The sequence below is a fragment of the Crinia signifera genome, chromosome 6 (genome assembly GCF_055691185.1).
Source record: "Crinia signifera chromosome 6, ASM5569118v1, whole genome shotgun sequence".
Lineage (NCBI taxonomy): Eukaryota > Metazoa > Chordata > Amphibia > Anura > Myobatrachidae > Crinia > Crinia signifera.
The window spans coordinates 156,567,174-156,587,329 of NC_139222.1; the positions used below are offsets into that span (position 1 = coordinate 156,567,174).

Sequence of the window (20,156 nt, forward strand, 5' to 3'; positions counted from 1 at the left end):
GATCCAGGCAGTGATCAGGTAAGTATTTAGCAAGGTTCTGGTCAGTATATGGCGGCAGCTGGGCACGGTGACCGCACTGCATGCAATTCCAGACCGGAATGGCGTCTGCAGTGCAGTCACCGTTAGTTTAAACCCCCCTCCATGGCTGTGATTGGTCCGTCGGTCCGACGAACCAATCACGGCCTTTGGGGGCGGGCGGGGTGAGGTGGGGTGACACCAGTGTCACCCTTACACCCCGTGGTGATTGGTGCTGTACTTTACAGCACCAATCACCTCCGATCCCGTGTCACCGGCGAACGTTATTCGCCGGTGACACAGAAAACGCTGTGAATGGCTGTTCACACTGAACAGCCAATCACAGCGATCGCCGACGGGGGGGCGGCATCGCAGCCCCCCCTGGGCATGCAGGGACATGTCTGCTGTCAGGGACAGCAGACATCGTCCCTCTGTCACTGCGTCTCTAGACGCAGTGACAGTTTGAAGTCATGACGTACATTTACACCATGTGTCGGGAAGTACTTCCCGACCATGACGTAAATGTACGTCAAATGTCGGGAAGGGGTTAAAACTGTAATCTGCTGCAGTGGGAATGCTAAATACCGTTTAAGATTACCTGTAACTTAAAACGGGTCTGCAGTGGGAAAGCAGCATCACTCTCCAATTAATCCCAAAGGGAATTGTAACCATTCATCACCGGTGTTTGTCTATTTTTATTTATCATTTATTTTATTTTTGTTATTTTTTTTTTTATTTCACTTCTATTTACTATCCTGTTCTTTACATCCTGTTGCTATTAAGTCCCCTCTTGTCCCATCCCTATTTGAACAATCACTTGGTTAACTTGCTTTCAAGCTTATTTTGCATTATTACCTATACAAACAATGCCACCATTTGGTGTTTGATAGCAAATGACTGTAATAACCTTAAAAGTTTATGTTGATGTTTCTCATTCATCCTACTTAATAGCTGCTATGGCATACTTCCCAACTTCTACCATTTTGGCAGTCCTAGGCCAGCATTGTCCTCTGTGTAGGAAGTTTTGGGGGTTTGTTTCTGTCTATGTAGACCAGCAGTGAATAGTTTTCATGCACTCCTGCCTGCTCCGGGAATCCAAAACCTCTCTGCTCTCTACATCATTTGCATGTGACTGTGGTTGTCATAGTAGTCTTCAAATCAAATAATTAATAGATGCCTGAAGAAATAAAAATAAAAAAGCAAGAGAGAAATATACTTAAATTCATATGATTTCTGCTTTAATAGACAATTGCATCCTCATTCGATCTGCCTTAAGGCTGAGTACATGGTAGACAATATTCATAATGGGTTTTCAGATTCCAACAGGTCGTGAAGTCAAAATCAGAATATTGTTTAATGTGTAAGCTTGATGTCTCTGATGATGCCCACTCCTGTAGGGCCGTTGGGAGACATCACTAGCAAGGGCAATGCTGCGGAATTCCCCCGCATTTCCCTTGCCATTGCGCCGGCTTCGGCAAGTGGTATGCGCGTGCCGATGTCGGCACCCACAGTGTCCCCAAAGCACACAATGGGGCAGATGTACTAACCCCCCCTTAGCGCTTCTAAAATAACGAGGAGAAGCAGGCACCTGTTATTTGCAAATGTATTAACCCCCCAAGCCGATAAGGAGAGCCGTTATGCCCAGCGTTAACGGCTCTCCTTATTGGCTCCCCCGGCGCCCCGCGCATGCTCAGTGCGCTCCCCCCCCCCCTGTCCGGCTCTAATGGGCATGCGCGAGATCTCGCAAAAACCGCAAGATCTCCTGCGCAGCCCGAGCCAGAAGCAGGGCTATCGTTGTCCCCACAGTGGGGGATAGGACAACGCTAGCCCTGAGCTGGCAAAGCGGCCGGGGTGAATTAACGCCTTGAAGGCTGTTAATACATCGCCCCGGCCGTTAATCCCTAGGGGGGATTGCAGGGGACAGCCCCGCCGAGCGTAACTCGGCGGGCTGTCACTAGCGCACGTTAGGTGCGCTAGTAATACATTAGCATAAACGTAATCCCCCCCAGTTAACCAGCGTTAAGTGCATTTTTGCACTTAATGCTGGTTCATACATCTGCCCCAATGTTCCTGAGTACACACATTGTTAAGTATGTGTGTACCCATTATTAAAGATAATAATGAGGCTTCAGCAGTTTGTTTATGGGTCATTATCCAGTAGGGCAAGTAAAGTAAAAGAGGTACAGTACCCAGTGGCAAACGCAGGATTTTCAGAAGGGGGTTTCCGGAGGGGCGGAGCAAAGCACGGAGATGGACACTTAGGTGACCCAGTATATGCCGGGTCAGTTAAAGTATTATAGATAGACCAAGTATATATAAATAATAATAAAAAAAAAAATATATATATATATATATACATACATATATACATACAGGGGCGTCAACAGCAGTGTACACCCCTGGGCATAGCAATGTATTGGGGCCCCCTACCGATCCTCTAGCGGGGTGGGGGAAGCTTTGATGTCCTGCGGGTGGTAGGGGGTATTATATCAACCGCTCAGCATGTAGGGCCCGGATCAGTAATTTCCACTAATTACCCCTTTACTGCACAGATGGTGGGAGATGGGGTGGGAGAAGGGGGCATTGGGCTGAATGAAGGGGCCCTGATACATAACTTCCAGGGTGGTAGAGGATGTTAATTATGCAGAGGAGGGATGTATAGTGGAGTGGGCTTATTATTCACAATTTTCTGGTGGGAGGCCAGCTTGCTTGACTGCAAATATCTCCAGTTCCCGGAAATAAATTTCTTAGATTTTAATGGAATTAAAAACTAGAGAATCCCTCCTACCAAATGGTACTGGGGACTAGGGGATAAGAGTTCAGGAGGCAGAGCAATCTGCCCACGAGTATATAATACTACATACCAGGTGTGTGGAGCTGGAGCAGTAACCAGCTGCTGGAAGGCTGATATCTCTGGTTCTGGACACAGTAGAGACAAGCTTCTAGTGTCCACCAAAAGGGAAGAGTCCCAGCTTTTGGAATATATCCTCAGAAAAACTCTAAGTGAGAAAGAACCTGAAATATCTGACTGGGAATAACAATTAACAGGCTTGGATGGGGACCACTGCTTTGAAGTCAGATATCTCCGGTTGCCAATGGCCGATTTTTACAATTCTTATACCCATGGAAAGAGGGGACCCTCAGCTTTCAGCTGAGGGCCCTTAGACTCCTGGAGGGGTTTCTGTGTACTCAGAAACCCCCCTGCGTGCGCTACTGGTACCAACTGTCTGAAGAGTGTTATCCATTGGAGCCAAAGCAAATATCTATGACTGCAGGTAATCGTGCAATAGCAAGATGATCATGTCTACTTACAATGGTTGATCTCCAGAAGAAGTACTAAGGTTGACATTTTACAGTTATTCTTTAAGTTGCTGAATTATTTCTAGGAACATGCCCATTGGGATCCAGCAAGACTGCAGGTGAGGTAGCCGGACAATGTCCTTCCAGGACAGCTTAATTGCAAGCCAATTTCGGTACTTGTGTATTATCACGGCGCCCATCGCATTGCATACCATAAGGCTAAATATGGTATGCAATGAGATTAGATGCGATGCGATGGGACCCGATCTTATACAATTTAAAATTGTATACCATTGTATATGGCATACAATGAGATGAGATGAGATGAGATATGATTTTAAATTGTATAAGCACACTAATGGTTGCTTTCAATGTTAATTGGCCCTCATATAAGAATTTTAATTGTATAAGCTTACAATTTTAAATGCACCCCCATGCCACCCCCACTTTCAACGCCAACCCGAAGCATGGCGAGCGCAGCGGTATGCGTCCTCCGAACTTTTCATACCCCCACTATCCATGTCGGCGTGGAGTTGATTTTATATAGTGTGGCGAGCGCAGCGAGCCACCGAGCCCGAAGCATGGCGAGTGCAGCGAGCCCCACGAGGGGACGCGTAATATATGTAAAGTAAAACGCGGCCCCTCGCAGGGCTCACTGCGCTCGCCACGCTTCGGGCTCGCCACACTATATAAATTGCTGCGCTCGTCACCCTTCGGGTTGGCGTTGATAGTGGGGGTGGCGTGGGGGTGCATTTAACATTGTAAGCACCCATTAGGGTGCTTATACAATTAAAAATCTTATAGGGGGGCCAATTAACATTGAAAGCACCCATTAGTGTAATTTATAAAAAAATGGATTCTCAGTAAGACAGCGCTACAACCGCAGCTGGATTGCTAACCAGGAGCACCAACTCCTTAACATTTGAACATAGATATAAAGAAAAGGGTAGCTCTCCAGCGCTGGTTGAATCCAACAAAAGTAGGATTGGTAGTGTCCTTGGGTCCGTACCCCAAAGGGACCACACTGACCTTGGTGTTGGTCCCTATATACAGGCAAAGGTATCTTTTGCAGATTCAGTCTCAAGATGATCGTATACACTCCTATCTAGACACAGAGGGAAAACAACTGACCTTGTTGCAATTCCCTATATGCACATCACGGTTTCTTTAACAGCTGCAATTTGTCTGTCACATAAACTCTGTTTCAGATAGTACTGACCTGGTAGAAATGCCCTATGTTCATATAGGGGTTTCTTTTGGTACGTCCCAGTCAGCAAAATAATTCTCCAGACCAAGGCAGCATAAATCCAAAAACGTCCAAAATTTATTGTAGATAAAATTCCAATGTAAGTAAACAAGGTAATTTTTTTAAAAATAAGGAGAGGGACCGAGAGCTCCAGATAATACCACCTAGAAAATCTACCTCGTCCGGACTAAGATAGAGAATGGTGGGACCGATGGCAGGGGTCTGATCCTGGAGCTGTCTGTACCTCCCTTCTCACACCAACGCGTTTCAAAGTAAAATCCTTCCTCAGGGTGTCCAGGAAGGATATATACAGTGGTCAAAGTGGAAATTTTGAAGTGGGGGTATGGAAATTTTGAAGTGGGGGTATGGAAAAGTAAAGAGTGAATATAGTGCGAATATAGTGCGCACCTTCGGACACCCCCCTGTCCATCAACGTCCCCTGCCAGACTGCCCCGTTGTACAGGGGTATTACAAAAGCACAATATGCGCTGCTGAGTGATCAGAGAGCATCCTGAGGGGGGAAAAAAAGTTTTTTTTTTATCTTCAGATTAAAGTGGCGGTATGGCATACCCCCGTATACCGCCCCACTTCGACCACTGTATATATATATATATATATATATATATATATATATATATATATATATATAGAACAGAGGGGGGTTTTGTGGCCTTTTTTCTGCGCTAATGTGGGGGCAGCACTTCTATAGTGCCTCGCTGTTAATAAAGGCACAACAGATACAAATAGAAGCAAGAAAAGGAATAGGAGTGCGCCCAAATACAGTTTTTTTCACCACAGAAGTTGTACACTGTTAAAACATCTGTATTTATTACAGTTATTGATACATAAAAACTTCCAGTTCAATAATACGGTTTTACATAAAATTTGATCAGTAGATCCAACAAAATGATCCAACACCAGAATGGAACTTGTACAGATACGACCCTACGCGTTTCGTCCGTTAGGACTTCCTCAGGGGTGATCTGGATCCAATTAGGTCTTATAAATCGAAAAGCCGAAATTATTTTCCAGCATAAAACAATTGGGAATGCCGTTTATGAACGGTCTGATAGTATTTAGAACTTTAGTTCTTGGTCGAAATGTCAAATAGGCTCCATAGCAACCAAGAATTACACTCAATGTTGGGCGAAGATGCAGACACTCATTGGTGAATGTAAACAATCGATATGGAGTGAATTATTTCCAGGTCAATTCTCAATGATATAATTCAGAGAGTCAGGAACTAGGTGTATCCCCAGTCAGAATACTGCATACTGGGCCTAGTGGTTCTTACCTGCAAATTCTATGTTTAACAGTCTAAGGAGTAGAGAAGTGGAGAGGTTGACCAAAACAATCAATCAGCTTCTAGGTAGCATTTATCAAGTACATTCCATAAAATTATTAGTATATACCAGGGGTTCTCAAACAATTTTGCTCTGGGACCCTGTCAGACAATAAAAATTATTACAGGACCCCAGCAAGTTACCTCAGAATGGCCACCACATTAAGGTCAATGAAGTGAAGTGAACGCTATTGTGAATGGGAGGGGGAATGGAAAAGGGTGAAAGAGGAATGGAAGAGGGAAGCAGTGGTTGTTTATTTAATGAGTTATCCCCTGCCCCCCCCTCCACCTACACATTAGTCTGATGGTCAGCAACATGGACTCATGACCCCATGCTGAGGTGGTTGGGACCCACTTTGGGGTCAGGACCCACAGTTTGAGAACCGATGGTATATACTGACTGGTTGTTAAGGGCTGGTAAGGGGGCAGTATTTACCAAGACGTTAACCAATTGCATGACCTCTGTATGTTTTTAATTTCCTCCTTGGTAGGAAGTGGATTGAAGCATAGACAATATTGACATTTTGCTAGCGGATCCTGCTCCCTTCCTCCTATTAGTGTCCCAGTTGATATAGTTGGATTGGTATTGATTATAATATGATATATTCTATGATTTTATTCTAAAGAAAGAGATCATGGTTTCAATGGATGCTTATTTGTATTTTCCAAACTAACACGGTCAGCTATACCTTATGAAATTTAGATTTGGTCCAACCACTTCCATATTCCCTGCGGCCTTTTGGCGGTGGTAACCCTGCATTTTCTGGGAGTACCTTTGGAAAACTCAGCTGTTCCCTGGCTGTTCGGAAGCCTTTTCCCACGGCCTCTGCAGCGCAAAGTAAGTCCTGGCTTACTGGCTGCGAACAGAAGGGAAAAGCATTAGATGGTGAGTGATTGTGAATGGATCTCCCCCTGTGTGCACGGCTGTGAACGTATTCGCAGCCATGCACATGGGCAGGATTTCAGTTGTGCGGGGCGGTGTTTACCTGCTCGCTGGGCTCCGAACACTCACAGCCCAGCAATCAGGTCTGAATCAGGCCATACGTTATTGGCACATTCTGTTTACATGTTCCAGGGGTATAATTGTATTTCTGAGGACCCCAGTTTGGATGATGTGCACTGCAACACTGTGATTATACTGACCTAAAGAAGCAGAGTTGGGACAACACCACGATCCAGTGTTCCCCAAAAGAAAATGTCGTTTTGGCAGGCACTTACACCTAGTTCTCCTGTTAAGGTTAGACAAAATGAAAAATATGTTTTTTTTTTCTTTTGAAGGATGATTTAGTTTCGCTCTTAGTTTCTCTCTCTTATATCAGGTTGTGTCTTATAGGGTTTGGTTAGAAAGATAACCCTACCCTTCAGGGTGGGGATACAGAAGAGGGAGGTTCAGAAGTAGTCCTGCAGAAGGCACACAATGGATTCAAAGGAGAGGATTAAATATGACTATAAAAACCATGTTTTAGCTACATACTGTATCTTATTGTATCTGGTTCATGGCAACAAAGGTGATCAGACTATGGGATGTAAACATGGGACCATGATACATGAACATGAACCAAATAAATGAGTGCTGCCTTCTGTTAAAAGAATCACACATTGAATTTTGATAAAATCATGTTTATTAGAAAAGGAAATGATGCGGAATTTATAACATATAGTTAGCAATTGTTCATTTTGTTGAGCGTACAAACTGTTATACATGTCTCCAAGCTACAATGTTCTGAATACTATGCTGATGAATGCCCTGAGACATGTTGCAGTCCACAGGTATTGCTGTACATGTTCTTATCCCATGCTGCTATTTGTGTGAGATGTATGTACAACTATGATATCCACTTACTTTTTACAATTTGGTACTATCATCTAATGCAGGCCTGGCCAACCTGTGCGGCTGTTGCGAAACTACAAGTTCCAGCATGCATTGCCACAGTTTTGCTATTATGAAATGCTAGAACTGCGGCATAGCATGCTGGGATGTGTAGTTTCCCAACATCTGGAGAGCCAAAGGTTGGCCAGGCCTGATGTAGACCAGCATGCCAAGGCTAGCCTATCCATGATTCATTCTATTCTGCATATATAGATGCAATGCAGAAACACGCTTCTGTTATTAAACACGCATACAATAATTTTATAGGTATAAATACATCTTTTTATATGTATATATAACCTGCTCTATACAAACACACACTAATGTGCATGTTCCCGTTTATCTTTATAAATACACATACATTTGTACATAAATATACATGTGAGATGGTATTCATATAACTGCAGTGCCTGTGCAGACACACTGTATGTACACAGCATGATACTTATTGGCACCAGAGCTCTTTGAGCAACAACTTTACTACCTGAAGATGCTGGGGATTGTAGTCCAGCCACCCATGAACTGCTAAGTTACATATTTGCAGTTGCACATAGTCAGGTAGATATAATCGTGTATGCACAGGTAGGTTATAACCCAAACTATGTACATTGTCATAAAGTCCTTTATGTACATCTCTACATAATTCTGTGTACACATACACATAAGCCAGTGCATGTATAGTATATGTATTTCTACATATTATCTGACACATTGATGCATACCTAGCTCTGCATATAACACAGATACAATATTCTGCAAAGTACTATATACCTGCAGTCAGGACAGCCGACAACACCTTAAGACACCCGCTGCCTCTTCTCCTTCATCTTCAATTTGAGATTTTAGCCTTAAAACAGGGGGGTCACCACTGGCGTGTGTGTAATACACAGGTGCACCATTAGAGCACCAGGGTGGCGTCCCGGGGTCACTAGAGTAGTCTATATTTCCAGAGCCAAGCAAGTCACTAGTGCTCCTTGTAAGGTATCTTCCCTGCTTCGCTGCCATTCTCTGTCTCTTCAGCTCTGATAGGGTAAGTGGGGTCTGGTCCAGGAGGCCACTCCACAAAGGGCTTTGTGAATAAGAGGAAAGGGAGTGGTTGGTACTACCGTTAGTTAGTGAGGTGGGGATGGGTGAATCAGTAATGGTTTGGGAACAATAGAAAGGAGGGATTGGAGAGCAGTACCCATTTCGGAACTTGCTTTCTGTAAAGTTCTCCGGAGTTACCATGACCGTGTTAGGATCCACAGGTTCTCTCTGTAAAAATAAGGATTCAGTGACTCTTATGCTCATATGATTTATGACTGCAAGGTATGCTGGTCGCAGCTTAGCAGTCTCCACATCAATACGCTGACCAGTGCTTGTTTTTATATGATCCAAGTAACATTGTTAGATTTGTCAGGTATCCCAAGAACTCTTGATTCTCTAAGCTTATTGGACAAATACACCAATGGACCTTTTTTTTGGGCTGATTATAGGGATAATCTGGTCAGTAGCTTGAGGGCAAGTACAAGAAAGGGGGCCATAATACATTTAAACTTAGTTTTGCAAGTACGATCAGGACAAGTGACAAAGAGCCTGATAGAGTTGCACACAAGCCCATTCTAAGGACCGATCTTGCAATTTGTACCATTATTTATTTGTCTGAGTTTGCCAATAGGTGTTTAACTACTAAGATGGGAATTCTATTGAAGATTGAATGTTGCACATAGCAACCAATTACTACATTTTTTATATAGCACCTTCTAGAAGATTATAGACAGAATCCGATTAGTTGTCCATCTTCAATAGAACTCCCATCTTAAGGTGCCCACAGACGCATCAATTATCGAATGCGTTTTGTACTTTTTAAGCACAAATTGCATCTTATGTACAATTATCGGGTGGTGTTTATGGGCTTGTGCGATGCGATGCGCGTCCCCGGGAGCCGATATTGTATGTCTAAAAAAGTATGCGCTGCAAGTACTTTTTAGACTACATCTGAAAATTAACATTACAAACATGGGTTCATCACATCGCATTGCATGCATCCAAGTGCACATTGCATCGCAAGCTGGAAGAAAAATTGTATAGAACCATTGTACAGTCAAAAACGCATAGCACAGTAAAATTGATGCATCTGTGGGCACCTTTAGTAAAGAAACCCAATAGTCTTGGTGCAGACAGAACCAGATGCTATTCAGATGCAGCTATTAACTTTAAATACAAGCAAAGATCTGTATTTATTTCCGAGCATAGTGCGGTCAACGTGTGCGCAACTCAATATGTAAAGTGAGGTTGGGGTCCATTGTAATGACTTGCTTCATTGTAGAGGTTGCTAGAAGTATGAGGCTTGCTGTGTATACTAACACATTTCTCACAGTAGGCATTAAATAATAATGAATAGTTCAAGGGGTGATCAGACTAATGACATTGCAAAGAGTTTCATAATTCACTGAAGAGGATTCAGTTCTTATCCTTTACAGCTAATTTTACCAAATGTTTAAGTGGTAATACCAGCTCACTGATATTTAGGGGTACACCAACCCCTCTGGCAACTCCAAAATAATATAGGAAAATAAGGTGAATATAAAGGTCAACAGATGCACTTTCAATTGGACCCATAAGGATCCCCCCCCCCTCCTTTTTTATGAGACCAGTACTGTCCCTGCTGTATGTAAATAAATGGCAATACAACGTATTATTGGACTTACATGACTCTATAGAGAGTGTGACTGCACGCTATTACTGTACATGATCAGTGTAGACTTGAAGACTCCTGAAGTTCATATAGTTGACAATATGAGTTAACAAGGGATTCTTAGGCCATTGGCCAGACCTTATTATTTCAGCAATTTGAGGCTTATAAATAGTTTGTTCATTCATCTATTTTTATCTCATTGCTTATTTACCCTTTGTATGTCAGGGCTGCTGTCCTCCTCTTCTTGCATCCCATCTGTGTCTTCTGCAGAGACAAGACACTGCCACACTACAGCCTCCTTCTCATATTCCCGCCTGTACATGTTTGTCCTCTCTGACAAGCTGGCACGTCGTACCACCTTCCTGAGAGGGAAACATACAATCAAGAGTTTGGATTTGAAGATAATAAAAGCTAGTTCAACTTTTGCCATGCTGCATTCACAAAATGAGATTAACAATTACTATGTTTTACAACACACACACTGAGAGTTATGGGGCCAGATAAAAGTATTTTATCTGCACATGTCACATCAACCGACTTTCACTGCACATGGTTTTATCCATTAAAGAAGGAGTTTTGTTTTGCAAACCAAACTGAATCACCCCTATAGTTCTTGAGGTTTCCAGACTCTACTTGTGTTTTTTTGTTATGTTGTCTCTGCTGAGCCATTTTAGGCCTTAACATACATACTTTGGTCTTGACTTCTTATTTATATTTGGGATATTAATGGTGCATGCAAAGGAGTTATTTGTCCTCAAGACACAACTTCTGAGCCTTACTGCATGTGTTTTTGTTTTTGGCAACCTTGCTTAATTTTCTGTTTTTACACTGTTACCTCAACTCAACCCTGTTACAAATGTGATTTTCTGTTTTGTGTTTACAGCAGCCTCAGCAACTTTTCTCTTAGCTGTTACAGGTTTTGCTTTGTTATGTATGAAAGTTCAGCGCTACATATATTATCCCCCTTTTACACCAAATGCTGGGTCGCACCCGGGTTTTTGGACCAGGCTCCAATCTGGACCCATCGTATGACCCCTATTACACCAGCATCCCCAACAGGCATAATGCCAGGTGGGTAACATTGGCGGAGGCCTTTTAACACAGCACGTCGACCTGTGTTGGACCCATAGCCCGTGCTGCCACTAGGCTGCTTTAGGCAATTGCCTGCGGACGTCGACCACTGGAGAGTGGCATTGAGTTGGTAAGTGGCTGCCAAAACTCCCCAGAAGAATAGATCGGCGGTGTCCGTATCCAACCCCGTGGAGCAGGTCAATGGCGGCAGCACTCCCCTACCCCATGGTTCAGGGTCAATGGCGGTGGCACTCCATGGAGCAGGTCAGCAGCAGCCCCTCCCTGTGGAGCGAGTCAATGGCGGCGGCGGCACCCCCCCCCCCCCCCCCCAGCACAGGTCTTTGCCTGAGGCGCTGAGATGCTTTGCACCAGCCCTGGTTTGTTTGATGTGATAGAGGTAATATGGTATAAGCAAATTAAGCTAGCACTACAGTATTTTTAGATTTTATTGGAGGACTTCAAAACACGAATAGTAAACCCATAGAATTACAGGTAGAACATACAAAGTCTACACAATAAGGCCATGAGAGAATTGAACCTATGACCCCAGTGTGAACCAGTAATCACTGTGTCACAATGCTGTTCAAGTGATATAGGGCCATAATTCTATCAATAACTTTTTATTGAATATCCAATCAGGATTGGGGCTCCCAGTTGTCACTTACTGTATTTCTCCACAATTCATGCTTCTGAATATTGTTATGGAAGCTTATAATATCACTTTAATACTGACCCATGACTCCCAGTGCTGGAGCTCCGTCGGCTCAGAGAGGACTTGTTCTTCTGCTGAGACTTCATAATCAGATCATGTTTGTGCTTCAGCTCCAGGAGCAAAGAACGGAGCTCATCATCCTCACACAGATCTGGGGACAGAAGTACATGCGCATACAACAAGCTCAGATTTGGATTCTAGATATGCCTTAACCATGGCATTCATGGGTGCATACGTGGCAGCTAGTGCTGGAGAGGGTTCTTCATAGGGTGTTAGCTGCAGGTACCAAACTCTGCTTAGTAAATTAGACAGCATCATATACCCCATAGCAACCTATGGAGGCTGCTGTTGTAAATGAAGGAACAGAGGCAAATATCAGAGATATTACATTTAAGTAATACCCAATACCCAAAAATGCTGCAAATATTTCATGATAAAATGGGCCCCTAAGTGTCTGTGTGATGGGAAAGCAGACCTGTTCTAGGCTCTCAGCCATGGATAAAGCGATCTTGTTTTACACGTTTGTGAATCTGATCACACAACTTTCACCTGCAGAAATAGTTTTTATTTCCTGCAGTACAATACTTCTATCTGCAGCTTCTACTAGATGTATCTATCACCTGCTATCAACTTAGCGGTTACACAACAGATTTTCATTTTTAGTCTCTGTGGAATTACCCTACAGCTAATTAGCTGTAGAACTTACACTGACCTAGGTAAATATTTCCATTGCTCAATTCACTACCCATGAGGAATTATCTTATAGATTGGTGCTAAATCAGTCACTCCCAAAGATGCCACAGGACAGCAGGGACACATACTGAGAAAAGAAACAGCTCACGTGTTTATTGGGTATGGTATAACGCACCAACAGTCAGGATTCCGACGGTTGTTTCTCCGACACTGAAATCCCAACTGTCAGGAGCCCGACAGGGGGTCGAGCGCATTCAAGCATTTCTCACATATGAAATCATTACATAGATTGTCCCATACGCTTATACTAGTTACATATTCAGCTCTCTATCTTCCTTTACATGTTTTTGATGTGAAAAACTCAATATAGCAGCAAGATTTACAACAAAAAACAAAAGAGCATACATATTGGCCTCCATTCTAATCTGTTTGCACGAGGGAGCGATGTTTAGCTTCTGTGTATGCGTATAAACATTTATGTGCGTGTGCAGGCTCCTTTTGCAAATGGAAGCATCGACTTGTATAGTCGCTGGCCCATTCGCACGGGGCAGTGTGGGCAGGGGGCCACAGACCTGAGTTGTGCCCATGGAAAAGTCCAGCATTTCATGGGCAACCACCAAAGAAAACGCTGAGCGTTCAGATGGTAATTCGCCCCTGATGCGGGTGCCGCGGGTAGGCAGCTGACGTCACCGGATGTCAGCTGCCCGCATTCTTCTCATACCAAGGTGCCACATATCTAAGTCACCAGAGAGTGTCTTCGATTTGCAAACAACCATCTAATGATTTCATCCCCGCACACAAGCTGCACATGGATGTTTATGCAAAACATCCATTCGCATGCATGCAGGTGAAATCAGCATGCATGCGGCGGGCGTTCGTGCAGGCGGCATTTAGTTGACTCGCAAAGCTGCGAATTTCACAGCTTTACGACTCAACCAGAATGAGGGCCTTTGTGTATTTATTATATGCACTTATGGATATATGCTCATAAGTTTGTAACATTATGGATGAGTCCATGGTGCAAATAAACAAAGCAAAAGGACCAATCAGAAGTCAGTAGGATGTAAGCAACTAAGAGTTGGAGCATAGGTAACTGCCCACCATATGCAAATAACTGATGAATAGAGTGTACTGAAGGAAGGCCTGACTCACCAAGAGGAGTTTCCTCCAGCGAAGTCTTGCTGCTAAGACTGGCACCGTGTGAGACCAAGATCTCAGCCACATAGATCTGAAAAATATGACAAAGGAAAGTGATCAAGAACAGGAAAGGCTGCATTTGCGCCAGTTAGGCTCTATTCAAGCTAATATAAATATGGAAAGCTCTCAGCTAATGTCACAACCTGTAGTGGTCACGTTCTCACCTGACCCCAAAAGGATGCCGCGTGTAAAGGTTCCCATAGGTCAAAATCTTGCACATCCACATGAGCCCCATTTTCAAGCAAAGTCTCTGTCACTTCTGCAAAGCCCCTAGAGGCTGCAATATGAAGCTGCAGAGCAAAAGCAGAGAATTGTATATTACTCTGGTATTATTCATTTATATCATTAACAGTTATTTATAAACAACCCACACATAATAATCAGTGTTTTAAAGAGAACATTTAATCATTTACATCAGTTCGTGCTCCAGTGTAGCTTACAAACTAAGGGCCTAATTTAGTAAAGATCACATACAAGTAACTGCTCACAGCAGCTTAGCATATGAGATCACTTAAGCAATGCATGTGCAGTTTTGAAAAAATCACAGACTAACCCAAAACTGCGGGGGAACCTGAATTAGGCCCTAAATTCCCTACCACCATGAATAAATGTACTGCAGGGTATATCTTGACTAGAATAACTTGTTTTAAATGTGCAATATTCTACAATTACTGTGCTTCATATGAATGAATTTATGTGCAAATAGTATTACCCATGAGTTACAGTCTGTTCCTGCCTATCTTATTTTTTCTATGTGGAACTACAAGTCTCAGCATGGTAGCCCTTCATATGTTTCTTCAGCAAGCTGGCAGTAGTGCTTACCGCCCAGATATTTATTTGGAGACATGGGGTAAGTTTACAAAAGCTTCCAAAAATAAATAGAAGTGCTGTTGCCCATAGCAACCAATCAGATTCTGTCTATCATTTCTCTAATACATCCTAGAAAGTTAGACAGAATCTGGTTGGTTGCTACTGGCAACATCACCTCTTTCATTTTAAGAAGCATTAGTAAATACACCCCAACCACATAGTTTTCTGCCTCACTAATGTGGTGGATGTAATATTACACAACCACAGATCTCACCAGAGTAGCTCCTTGGCTGTCTGTTCTGTTCAGGTCCTGTCCGGCTTCCACCAGTGCTCTGATATCATTCAGCATGTGACACTCTGGAGCCTGCCGGGCCTCATTAACCATTTCTTGTGTGAAGCCTAATGAGAGAGGTGGACATAAAGTGGGTACAATCCTTTTGAAATCATTGAAGTGAATACAGATGTCCCCATGGTATAATGTTTAACCAAGAGTCATTAGAGTAACAGTTTGAGGTAAAGCACAGATTTCTCTCACCTTTGTAGGTCATACAACTCTCTATGACATTCAGTGTAGCTTCATCCTCGCATAGGTCATACACCATGTTTCCATCTGCATTTACTGCCAGCAGATCTGCACCGCTGGAGAATGGTAAAGAATCACAAGGAAACACAGTATTACAAATGTACTCTGCTAGTTTGGCTTATTAAGTGTCTAATTAGCTCTGTGGAACATTTTTTCTTACATACAGCTGTGGTGATTTACATAGAATAGTCCCAGTTCTAAAGGGACCGTCCCAACAGCTTGGGCTTTGTAGCGACTGACGGAAATGCTAGAAGCATGTGTGCCAATGTCCTATCAGGGGAGGGAAGGGGAATTGGGCGGGAGATGTATCAAACCTTCGAAAGAGGCCTAGTGTTCCTGAGTGATGTGCAGCATTTCCGGATTTATTTTGGCTCCTCCTGACAAACATCTCATGCCCTTGCCTTGGGACTACAGTATGTTCTTAAAGCACAACAGGATCGGATCAAGCCTGGTTTAATCCAGGAACCCAGGGCCGCCTACAGGGGGATGCCCTGGATACAGCTGCCCACAGTGGTGACAAACCTCCCCCCCCCCCAGACAGCCGCACACCACCTCCCCCTCCAGGCAGCCCCCAGACAGGCACGCATAGTGCAGCCTGCAGAGCACCAAGCCTAGGACACAGAGGGGCTAGGCGCTCTGCAGGCTGCACTGTGCGCACTGCGCTCCGGCGGACCTGACCAACGGTGGAGGCTGAAGGAGCGATGCCGCGTGATGGTAAGTAGTGGGGTAGGGGAGGCGGGGTGCTGGCAGGCACGGGCGGGGGGGGGGGTGCGCGCGCGCGGGGGGGGATTTGTGCGGATGGTAATGTAGAGCACTGTGCCGCTGGGGGCCCGGACTGTAGGTCAGTCCCGGGCCCCATCAATTCTAGTGGCAGCCCTGCAGGAACTGGTAACAATTTCATGCTGCCGAGCTTATTGGAAAATGTACAAGTCCAAGATATATGCTCATTTGCCATCCAGTGGTCATTCTAGCCCTTTGCTTTTATTTATACATTAGATTTTTTATTATCATTTTGATTTTTATAAGTGTGTATTAATACACACTAAATTGTTATATTTAAGAAAAACATTTCTTATATATTTTTTCAGCCTGCGCTGGTATATATTTTCCTATTGCAATTTACAATTAGAGGAATGACTATCCTCTTAGCTAGCGCAGTTGTTTTCCCACCCCACAATATTCATATTTCTAGTGGAGAAGTTGTCCATAGCTTTTAGCTATAATTTATCTTGTTATTTCTATAAATTGATAGCTAGAAATGGATTGGATTCTATGACGGTGATGTAATTCCACCCGAGTTCGGCGGCAGTCCAGGATGTCAGTCGAACTCGGACATATTTTGAAGGGGCAATCACTTAGGAGGCATGGTTTTGTCTTGTATGTGTTTGCTTTGCCCCATTAAAAAACAACATGTGAGTTCATCCGGCATCCCGATCGGCCTGTCCTGCCCTATGGGGGACATCACCACTTATCCTCTGTAGAAGGTTTCATACTCTTCTCCAATTACTGAATTCTGGCAAGAAGACAGAATGCAGCTCATATTGGGCCTGATTCAGACCTGATTGCACGGAATTAACGAATTGGCAGCACCATTAGAATAGTTTTCCACCACTGCGCCAGAGTGAAATCCCCCCTTCGTAAGAGTGCGAATGGGTAGCCCAGGCCAGCGAAAAGCTGCATATCAATATATATTGACGCTCACCAACTCATGATTTCCCCACTGTGTGCAGACTATGAGTAGTTATGGACTTATTCAGCGGCTGCGATGAAATCAGCCTGATCAAGGCTGGAGCTGAAGTCACACACCCTCCAAATGCCTGGGTATGCCTGCGTTTTTTTCTGGCACTCCCATAAAACGGCCATTTACAACCCAAATGCCAGCTTCCTGTCAATCACCTTGCAAACAGCCAACGAATAAAAAAAGTAGCAGGCTTTAATGGCAGGATGGCCTCGCGCATGCCTACTGCAACCTGTACGCATGCACAGTCTATCCATAATCGGTCCCCTTGCACATTCTACAGCAGCGTTCATGTCAGCCCCATTACCCTCACATTCACAAATAATGCTTCTTGTTGCAAAACAGGATATTTGAATGTCCTTCAAAAGGTGGGGAATACTTATTTTTGGTAATGTTCTTGTGTCAGCAATATGTGTGTCAGAAAGTGTGCAGCAGTGTGTCAGAAGTAGGTAGTGGTGTAAAAAAGGTATGCAGCAGTGTGTCAGCAGTGAGTAGTAGTGGTGCCGGACGGGGTCCCGACAGTCGGGATCCCGATAATCATTTACCCGACGTCGGGATCCCGACAGTCAAAACCCCGACACAGGGGTGCCCGACGGCCACCGGCTATTCTCCCTCGTGGGGGTCCACGACCTCCATAGAGGGAGAATAGAATAGGTGGCGAGCATATCTACCTATTCTATTCTACCTGGAACTTAGCTGTGGCTGATTGCCACAGTAGTGAATACTGAGCAAAAATAATAATTAAGATGATTTGCTATTATATTGTCTCCCTCAAAAAGACTTACACTCTTTAGTCGTATTATTCAACCTTAGAGGAAATTTGGTGATTATCTGTGCACCGAGTGTGTTTCTATATATGCTTCGGGTAGTGCTTCTGGATTCTTAGGGCTATTTCACACACTCCGGCTCCTGCTGGGCGGCGAAATCCCGCACGGCCAAGAAGCCATGCCGCACTCAGGAGTTTACAATGGAGGGGATGGCCACAGCCCGGCAGCCGTCCCTTCCAGTGGTGGGATCCGGCTGCAAGCGGATGGCCTGGCCGTGGCCATCCCATGTGAATGGACACATTTGTGTCATTATTAACATTCTGTGTGCGGCGCGGCTTCCTGGCCATGCGGGTTTTTGCCACCCGGCAGGAGCCGAAGTGTGTGAAATAGCCCTTAGGGTTGTTCTCCCTGATTTGTTAAATAGAAATGGTGGTACTTGTGTAGTTTCACGGCGGCAGTTACGTAGTTAGCGTAGTGACCCTGTCCAGGATAGTCAGCATAGTCAGCGTCCCTGTCAGTATCAGCATAGTGTTCCCGCCCATTTGCGGCTAGCCGGAGCGTATGTAGTTAGCTTAGTCAGTCAGGTGTCCCTGTCAGTATCAGCATCGTATTCCCGCACCATTCGCGGCCAGCCGGAGCTTACGTAGTTAGCGTAGTCAGTCAGTTTTATGCCGTTAGCGTAGTCAGTCAGCGCTTATTAAATTGTGTGGGAACCATTGACCATTTTAACCTGCCTGACACGACAGGTGTGAATGTGTTCCTGAAATACCCCCTCTATCTACGCCAACGAGCAAGGGGACGCGGTACGCATCCTCCCGACTTGTTCATACCCCCACTATCCACGTCGGCGTGGAGTTGATTTTCTAAAGTGTGGCGAGCACAGAGAGCCACCGAGCCCCGAGAGGTACGTGGAATACACGTCAAGTAATCCGCGGCCACTCGCCACACTTTATTAAGTCAACTCCACGCCGACGTGGATAGGGGGGGGTATGAACAAGTCGGGAGAATGTGTACCGCGTCTGCTTGCCACGCTTCGGGCTGGCGTGGATAGTGGGGGTTTGAAATGGAGGCATTTGCCAGTATGTAACATGGAGCACTGGCAAATGCGTCCTTTATTGTGCATGAGACGCACTTGCGCACCGCACACCCCACCCCCTGACACACACGCTACCGACACACCCCACCCCCTGACCATCTCCCAGAAGCAGACACAGGCCGGGTTGCTGTACCCTGCCGCAATAATTACTGAGATGCACAAGCGTCTGAGACGCTTCTGCGTCTCAGACAGATGGAGCGCCTCTCCGCCGACGCCCTCATTATCCCCTGTCCGACGGCATCCGCCAGTGCAGGGGATCTGGCAGTTACCGTTGCTGTGTGAGAGGTGCTCACTAGGCTTGCCAGGGACACCGGGGACAGAGCTGCAGCTCCCGGGGACAGTACAGTGACTACACTGCCTGATGGGGATGCATGGTGACTACGCAGGGCTGCTGCTGAGTCATTGCGCTGACTACGCTAGGCAGCCATTGGTCTATGCTGACAACGCAGCTTAGCCTATGCTGAAAACGTAGCGTAGCCTGTCGCCGTGAAACTACACAAGTACCGAAATGGTTCGCTATGGGAAACAGTGCTATATACCTCTCTTAGGGCCTTATTCTGGTTGGTGCGGCCGGCCCGTACGCGTACGTTCCGGGGTTTTTCATGATCTGCGCATGCGTACAATCGCCAATGCGCAGGCGCGAACACTCCACAACGCTTACGGACGGGTCTCTACGTGCGAAAAAACCTGTACGCGAGAGTACGGGCATTGGGGGCGGCATAGGGGCGTGATGAGGGGAGCGTCCGAAATAATGAGGGAAAATGGGCGTAAATATGGGCGTACATGGGGGTGTGCACCAAAAATGAGCGGTGCTACTACCGCACGATCGCCTAAAGCACCGTTCATTTCGGACACAAAACAGGCGCCCGCCAACCGCCAGCTCAGACCACCCCTACAGATACCGCATGCCAGCGTGCGCCTGGGTTTGCTAATTTACGCTGATTACTACTCAAACACATACACCTGAATGTAATAACCAATGCTGCAGTCTATTAAGTCCAAACCATGATTTCACTACCTGCAAGCCACACACAGCACT

At 45.0% G+C, this 20,156-nt stretch overlaps 1 protein-coding gene across 1 annotated transcript in view; it reads right to left on the reverse strand.

Annotated features, from left to right (window-relative positions):
* Positions 1 to 7,507: 7,507 nt before the first annotated feature.
* Positions 7,508 to 20,156, reverse strand: part of PPP1R16B (protein phosphatase 1 regulatory subunit 16B) — a 46,195-nt gene continuing 33,546 nt past the window's right edge. Inside the window, exons 5-11 of the mRNA XM_083147717.1 lie at positions 15,469 to 15,572; positions 15,208 to 15,332; positions 14,288 to 14,413; positions 14,079 to 14,154; positions 12,255 to 12,384; positions 10,662 to 10,812; positions 7,508 to 9,027 (exon numbers count right to left, since the gene is read on the reverse strand). Of these exons, the coding sequence (XP_083003843.1) occupies positions 8,551 to 9,027; positions 10,662 to 10,812; positions 12,255 to 12,384; positions 14,079 to 14,154; positions 14,288 to 14,413; positions 15,208 to 15,332; positions 15,469 to 15,572 (1,189 nt within the window). The 3' untranslated portion in view covers positions 7,508 to 8,550. The remainder of the gene's footprint in view (positions 9,028 to 10,661; positions 10,813 to 12,254; positions 12,385 to 14,078; positions 14,155 to 14,287; positions 14,414 to 15,207; positions 15,333 to 15,468; positions 15,573 to 20,156) is intronic.